The sequence below is a fragment of the Protopterus annectens genome, chromosome 4.part0 (genome assembly GCF_019279795.1).
Source record: "Protopterus annectens isolate FY-2018-M chromosome 4.part0, PAN1.0, whole genome shotgun sequence".
Taxonomy (NCBI): Eukaryota; Metazoa; Chordata; order Ceratodontiformes; family Protopteridae; genus Protopterus; species Protopterus annectens.
In genome coordinates, this window is record NC_056733.1 from 1,425,358,764 (window position 1) to 1,425,367,442 (window position 8,679).

An 8,679-nucleotide genomic window follows, 5' to 3' on the forward strand; every position below is an offset into this window, starting at 1 on the left:
CCAAATAACATTTCGCCATAACTGTACTGTAGCTAGAAATAGTCTCTCATGTACAACAACCTTTAGAATTCTATTTATGGCTAATATTTTTATATTTATCTGTTTTTTTAACACTTCTGTCATCCATATGCATTCATACGGTGAAGTTACACTGTGCTCATGACAGTATGGTCTTCTAAGTTGTCTGCCTTCCATATTGACATTTTTTATATTGTAAAATCTTTCCTGTTATTTATAGTTAAGCATAGTATCCCTCTTTCTCATTGACTGCAATTATATTCCTTGTTATTATTTGGAGATTTCCATCCTTGGGATTCCACAGAAAATTGGACATCTCAAATCCACTTCCCAGTTAAATGTAAAATAAGTAAATACAGACATACATACAGACAAGCAGCTTATATTGCTGAAAGGAACATTTTCAAATTAAAAAGCTGGGGGAGAATAGTAACACTCTTATCAAATTTACTTCTCAGACCACAGTTATTATGTTATCATTGACAAGTGAAATGACAAAAACATATAATAAAACATTTAACATACAGCAGTCGTGGTGTCATACCACAGCAAACTCTGCCATAAAGTGTACCTTATTGTAGTGCAGGGAATTGTGGGTTAAACTTGTCAGTGGACGAATGACTGCAGATTTTAATTTATGCCTAGGATTTCATAGTGGTCAAACCTATTTTAGTTCAGGGAATTATTGTTAAAGGGTCAGTGCAGTGATTCTGTATCCAACACAAAGCTTCATGTATTTAGCCATACTTTTACAAGAAACAGTGATACCTTGAAGTCCTGTCTGTAATGCCAGATTATAATATCAAGCTTAAGGGAGACCAGAGATATTTATTTGTACCTATATAATAGCACAAACAAGTTTGCAGACACCTAGGATCTTTCAGAAATATGTAGACGTAGCTGGTGGCAGTTCACACAAAGAAAGTATTAACAGGTTTCCAAAGCCTGTAAAAATAATTTGATAAATATGCTACCAGTGCTGTATTGTACATGAGGGATCCTGATTATCGTAAAGCATTAACTTGTTAAAGGTTGCATCCGCTGCGTGACAAATGAACTTTGTCCTCAGGTTTGCTGACAAAGTGATGCAGTACAAAGTTTTACCTATAAAAAAGAGTAGAAACTAATTAGTTGCAGCAGGTATTGAAACAGAGGTACAGCTGGTGGATCTTTTCTCGCTGACACAAACAGAATGAGTTCCCAGGTCTTGAAAACTACAGTTATCATCTTAATAGTATCAACCATTATTAATCAGGTAAGTGCAACAAAATACTGTACAAACTATTTTTTGTCTGCCTTTTCTGTGTACTTCTCTGTTTGTGTATCAAAACTAGATAAATAGTAAGAAACAGCTCTTAAATATGTTACATATTCTTCATAAGGAATGGAAGATATATCCTTCAAATAAAAAAGAAGCAAAAGAAATAAGAATAAAAAGAATAGATTTAAGAGGGATGTGATGCAATCCTTCAGTTTCAGTAAAAGGTATAGTTTCCAGGAATAAGATATCAATGGAAGACAGAGGCAGCAAAATAGTACCACACTTCATAAATCATATAATGAGTAAAGCAATGATAGCATAAAAACAGATGGTGTGAAAGCCAGAGTTAAAAATGAGTATACAGAAAAAAAGAGTACATGGACAGAGTAGATGTTTACAGTACTTGGTTTATGACAATATCTTATACATATGTTGGTGTGTACCACAGCATTTATTAAATGCTTCAGTATCTTCTTATACTTGTTGAAATTTTATTTTAAAGACAACTGAAACTTGAATTTTATCAGTGTTTCTGGCATGCATTCAGCCAATAATCAGTTTTACATATATTTTGATATTACCTTCATACATTAAACTAAAAAGAGCATTCTTTACTTGCAGATTAATTGTGCTGCCTTACAAACAGATGCAGGACACTCAGCAGTAAGGTTGAAAAGGATGACCCCATTCTGGAGATTTTTCACCTTGAGGCCTGTTGGAGATCTGTGTCGAGATCACTCCGAATGTAGCTCCAAACTCTGCAAGTAAGCTAAACCTTCTGACTACCCCCCCCCCATTTGCTTTACAATTAATTTGTTTTCATATTCTCTAGTATGCATTGGTTGAGGTTGTCACTTCAAAGTGTAGTTCTGATTTTATTAACATGAAAGTGAGAGGCAAGATATATTTCTTATTCTCAAGAATTTTAAGGATGAGAGATTTTATTTGTATTTGTTGACTAGGGTAGAGCACTGATCTCCATGCAATTTCATCTCAGTTCAGGAGTTCTTGGTAATGACTTGCTGAAAGTCACACAATTGGGCAATGGAGGCTGAGGGAACCAAACCGTGGCTCACTGGACCACAGGAAACACCTCATTAACAGCTCTTTAGTTGCCTATGCCAACTGCCAGACTGCCGGGAAAAACAATATAACAAATGCAGACAAAAATTGTTGCTAAACTATATTAAGCTTTTAGAGTTATATTCAACCAGAACAGCAAGGAACACCTTCATCTTTTTCAAAAAGTGTTACATCACTTGGTTTAGCTATCCACTTGTTAGCAAGTAGGTATACCCTGCCCCTAAGTATATCTGTAATGAAGTGTTTCCTGGAAATTATAGAAAACAAGAAGTTAACTGCAGAGGTGTACCTTGGCAAAGGTAGGAAACAGATGTTACATCAGCTGTCTCATTGTCATGCTGTGAGAACATGATAAACTCAAAGTCCACAGTGTCTGAAATTCATGAAACTGCATGAAGACGGACAGATGTAGTCATATTTGAGAAACTTTACCTTTTTCAGTTACCAATTGTGTATTTTGGTATTAATCCTCAAATGTTAAACCATTTAACAGTCCAAAATATTTGCATCAAGTCTTTTGTATTTTAAAGATTTGGTACATAGAAATCAGTGCAGGGAATGAGCATGACTGTTTGTTAAAATATAGTCAAGTTATAGAAGCTGCCGGAATTAGAAAATGCAAGGCAGTATATTTATGATTATGTCTCTTAGTGTTTTCATTTTACAGAGTTAACACAACTCATAATCTAATCAAGAAAGACCAATTTGAAGTGCAGCTGTTGAGTAAAACTCTTAAAACATTAGCACTATATCTACCATGCTTAACTTAATAGTTTGTTATGTTCAATTTCTTCTGGACTGCAAAATATATTTGTCCTATTTCTCAACTGTTCAGAATTTCACAATATATTCAGATTTTTACCTCATATTTGTTGTATATTCTTCATAAAGTTTGTGTTTATTAGCAAATTACTATGGAGTGAAGTCACAAAATAATGACAAGACATTTGAGTTTCAGTCTTCATATCTTTTTGGATAACGCATGCTAATGTAAAACCTGCTATTCTAGCAATTGTATAAGTTTATAAGTGAAATTAAAATCTCTCCCTGATTTTGGACCTTTGTCCCCCACCCTTATTTTTGGCATTGCATTAAGAGGTTGAGATGTACGACAGTGGGTGTGATGCCTTTTATATGCAGAGTTTGCATGTCCTTCCTTTGTCCATGTGGGTCCCACTGGGTTCTCCATTTTCCTCCCATACCTTTCCCAAACCATGCTGTAGGTGAATTGGCAATCAGCCAAACTGTCTATAAGCATGCATATCATATGTGAGTGAATGTGCGCGTGTGTGTGTGTGTGTGTGTGTGCGCGTGTGTGTGTGTGTGTGTGTGTGTGTGTGTGTGTGTGTGTACATCCTGGAATGTACTGCTTCCCCATCTCTCCAGTTTATACAATGTGAGGGGCAGGATAGGCTTCAAATACCCTGCAACCCTGAAATGCATTAAACAAGTATTTAAAGAATTAACAAATGAATGAATGCAAATATAACTTCAGCAACACTTAATGAAACAACTGTCACTTTGGCGCTATTGTCAGGATCTTTTTTTGTATTTGTTAGTCACTTTAGAGTCCTATTCCACATGGGCATATGTTTTTCAGATTCAGTTGTCTGATTAAATGACTTGCTCAAAGTCACACACAGTTAGGTAAATGAAGGTTGAAGGAATCAAACCCTGGACTACAGGAAGTAGCTAATTAAAAAACGTATAGCATTAATCCTTTGTGCAAACTGCCAGGCTAATCAATGGAGTTAACTGAATACAAAGTGCAATTGGGCTGTGGCTGACAAACTGGATATGCCAGTCAGCTATGAATTTATTTTCAGGTATTTTGCATCGTTTTACTGGCTGTTTTAAAACAGAGACCTTGAATGTGCTGATGAAAAGAGGAAGTTGTTATACTAGGAACAATGTATCTAAGAGAATTAGTGTTGCAAACATGGAAATGAGTCAAATATGTGTAGATGTGCCATTCTTTAGTCTAGCATATTGGAAAACACATGTGAAAATGGGGTCATTACACATATGTGACACATTCTTTAGCATACCAGAAAACACGTGAAAAATGGGGTCACTGCACATATATGACACATAAACTACAAGTTAGTTATGAGCGCATTACACATATCACAACCAGAATGCTCTGTCTTATCCATATAGCTCCCCCCACTTCCTTCACATGAGATGGTAGTTTCCTACACCCCCATGTGTAGGGCAACACATACATTGCAGTGTATTTCCCTTGTAGTATGGTGCCCATCTTTGTACTTATCCCTGATTCCTGTAAAGTGTTAATTATACTGTCTTGATTGTCCAGTACCTCACCTTTCAGCCACAAAAAATAATCTTCACCTTAGCTAGAATGCCTTCTCATAAATTCTGTAGTATAACCCACTTAACTAGAGAATCTGAAAACCCTCCATCAAGACACATTAATTTCAGATGTTGACAAGAGTTGGCCAGTGACACATTTATTTCCTGCAGATAAAACACATACACACACACACAGACACGCAGACAAGCACACACACACACACACACACACACACACACACAAAAACACTCTGGGACAGCTAGCCACAAAATAAAAACTGATGGCCATAAACATGGAGGTCTGTATTGGGATGTGCCCATGTCATTTCCAGTTTCATATGCTTTAGTTGTACATGTTAAAAGTAATATGTGAAACATTGACTAGCTCCTGATGAAGATGGGTGTATATTACGTTATCGAACTTTTAAAAGTTTGAACGTCAAATGGTTGACACCATAAGATCGAACTTTTAAAAGTTCAAACGTTTCAACGGAGATTTCCGTACAGTGCGGAATGGGAAGATTTCCATTCCTGCACTGTAGTGAGACCTCGGAGCTGGTATATTTAAAGAACGTGGGGTGTGGTGGGTGCAGGGGTGCTTGCCCCCCTGCTTAAAATGGTCATGTAGGTTTTTTCTGTTGTTTATTTATTTTTTTTTTACTTTTTGAACTTTTAAAAGTTCGATCATATGGCTTTGACCATATGACATAAAAGTTTGATAATGTAATATACACCCGATGAAGATTATGGTTGTATTTTAGTCAGGTGGTACTGCTGAGATGACTATGCAATGAGGTATGTGGATCTGGAGTCACCAGGAGGTTTGCTTGAAATCTGGTATAAATATCATTCTATTATTCTAGAGGAATCAGTATTTGTGACAGCAGGTGTGTTATAATACAACTGTAGACCTGTATGTAAAAAATGTTATTAAATGTCAAGAGTGAACTGTAATTGACAAGTTTATATCTGGCTGGCATTATTACATTCTGTTAGCACAGCAAATCATAGTAATTCCAGACACTTTCAGATATCAGAATAACATACAAAGACTATATATGGCTTGAGCTACTGGAGATATACATGTTACTGAAGTTATACATGTCCTTACACAATTATACAAAGACTCATATCTATGTTGCATATCATCAGAAAAGTCACAAGTATGCCCACAGTGACTTGGTTTAATGCTTAATTATTCTGTGGCAATCAAAGCCTGAAAATATTTGTTAGATTAGTGGGGTCCCTTTCAAACAACAGCTGTGTCTTGGAATTTGGACATACGTTTTTCAGTCTGCCATTGTGAGCAATGATTTGAAATATTCCTGACACGTTGTCAATACAAATCCTTATACCTCGCTAGTCTGATCTTTTTGCTATTGAAAATGTTTGCATCTCAGTGCTCTTATGAACTGCTAAATCCACAGATATCATTAGTTCCTACAAATGTAGCAGCGAAACTATTTTGAAAATCTCACCACTGACCATCCCTTATGTGTAAAGCAATGCAAAACAAACTCAAAAGTATTAGTTTGAGAAAATTATGCACCAACATTTCTGATAGCATGCCGATATCTGTTTATTTCTCAACCTGACTGTTATGCTATCATTTTTTGTAGGAAAAATTACTGCACACAACGCACTCCTGTGCTGAATGGAAATAGTGGTGCATGATAGAAGAGACTTAAGTTTTAGTAGAAGAAAAGAATCACGTCATATTTGTAAGCCAAGATTGCTTGATGAAAGACATCTTAAAGAAAGAGTCGCAGGAGTAAAAGACTGTTTTCATCTTCAGGAAGAGTAAATCACTTCAACACACAAACATATTTATTTTTTTTTATTTATTACAATAATGTAAACAAAATATGAATGGTGAAAATACCGTTCGCTTATCTTTTTTACATGCATTTTATCTGAAAAATATTGTGTTATGAAAAGGAAACAATTTGTAAACAAGATGTATGTTTTTTTTACAACAATGACCCAGTGTTTTTTTTTTTTTTTTCATTTTTTATTATTTTTTTGAAATGTTAAAAAATGTATTTATTTAACTGGGTGGATGATCGATAAAAAGCTGTTTGTGCTCTGGGGCAGTCAGGCTATAAAACAAACATGAAGATTGTAAGTACATTAGCTAATCTGCAATAGAGTCATTCATAATGCAGCAATATGCATACATAATCAGACTATAGAAGGACGGGATGATGTGGTTATTGCAGAGCAGTTTACTTCCTTCAGGGAAGGCTGGTGTTAAAGTATCACATCATATCACATTATCTCCTATGCTCTGCCAGAGACCTCACCATCATGAAAGAGAAGAGCGGCATGTTTGATGCTTTTGCCATGTAACTATTAGCGAAGGGGTAGAAGATAAAGCAGTAGAATAACAATCAGACAAAACCTCAGTTCCAATTCACCCTTAGCCAACTATGTGTTTGATAACAGTTTGTGTGCTTAAATTATGCCCAGAAATGCACGAATGTACTGATAAAACAGCTGAAGAATAACAAATTCATGCAGGTTTCTGCATGCTTTCTGTATGACTGTGCCACAGCTTATCATTAAAAAAAATCTCTCTGTTCACTTAAAAGTAACATTAGTTTAGACTTTCTAAGAATAATGGCCTGAATTACAAAAGACTTGCTCTCGGTGTAAGTAACCTCTTACTCCGAGACCAGGCTGAGAGCAGGTGTTTTGGAATCTGGTTCCTGTAATAAGCAGGTCTTTCAGAGTCAGGGTGGGCTTACATTGAGAGCAACTCTTTTGGAATCTGACCCAATAAGTTTTCTTATAATTTATCACTCTATAAATGTGAAGTATGGAAATTTAGTAAAATATTTAATGGCATCCAGATATTAATTTAGTTTTCTGATATTAATATTTGGGTTTTACCTGCCTATTTTATGTGTCAAATCATTTTTTCCCCAGTGATTACTTTTGACTTACTGTCTTCCTTGCCTCACTGATTAGTGCACCAGTGGTTGCCTTAGAGACCATACAGAGGAAGTGGTAACTTGTATTTCCATGTCTTGCATAGCTTAGCTACTTTTCCTTCCACTGTAATATTTGGTCTACAAACTGATTCCTTACCCATTATCAGAACATGTGGTTAAAAAGATAACACTTTGTGGTACTGCTTTGATTTTATAATGGAAAGTTTTAGAAAACAGACATGCATCCATGCATTTTTATTGTTGTTGGACTCAGAATCCCTCTGCTCTGCAGACAGTAGCAGTCTCTTGAGAATAACGTACAGCCTTGCTGACTCTGAGGTCCCATTACCTGCTTAGCAGTATGCAATCATCTCCTCAAAGTCCAAAATGAGTACCACAATGCTGTCACTAAAATGTAAAATTCTTCTGCTTTTTGTTTCTGGGTTTATGTTTTATGTTTAGGCATTTGCAAATTAAAATATATTGAATAAAGGTGATACTTTATTTCTAAATATTGTCTGTGCATTGTGTACTGAAACATATGTCTGTGCTTCCCTATTTGTGTGTGTTTGCACATGGTTGTGTAAAGTGAGGAACATAAAGATAAACATACAAAAGGAGAGAACAGATATGGCTGGCTGCTTTGGTCCGAATACTTGGTTGCTCTGTCTCCTAGTGTCTTGATTTATTTTAGCTGAAAATAACAGCTAAGTGTAAAACTGTTGTTCAGCTGGTGCACTAATCCATATTTCACAGTGGATAACTCATTAGCTCCAGAAGAGAAATCTGCCATATTAGAATTAATTGTTTGACTGTGTGCTTGGAAAGTGCAACCCTGCTCAGAACTATGATCACTCAAGTTGGCCTATATTATCAGATCATGTTTTTTCCTTCAACTTAAAAAAAATCACTGAACAGATCTGACACACAATTTACAGTACTGCAATTATGGCAAGTGAAGATGATTTCATGGATGCGCAAACTAACAAAACTAAATTGTCAGCCATCCAAACTCCTGAAAGACTTTGCCTCCGTAAGTTCAGATCCAACAAAGAAGACAAAAGAAACCAA

At 35.8% G+C, this 8,679-nt stretch overlaps 1 protein-coding gene across 1 annotated transcript; it reads left to right on the forward strand.

The window, feature by feature from the left end:
* The first annotated feature begins 1,131 nt into the window (after positions 1 to 1,131).
* On the forward strand, positions 1,132 to 8,120 carry LEAP2 (liver enriched antimicrobial peptide 2). Its single transcript, XM_044069264.1, has 3 exons — positions 1,132 to 1,273; positions 1,901 to 2,043; positions 6,295 to 8,120. The coding sequence occupies exons 1-3, from the start codon at positions 1,211 to 1,213 to the stop codon at positions 6,347 to 6,349; spliced, it is 261 nt and encodes an 86-aa protein (XP_043925199.1). The 5' UTR covers positions 1,132 to 1,210; the 3' UTR covers positions 6,350 to 8,120.
* The last annotated feature ends 559 nt before the right edge of the window (positions 8,121 to 8,679 follow it).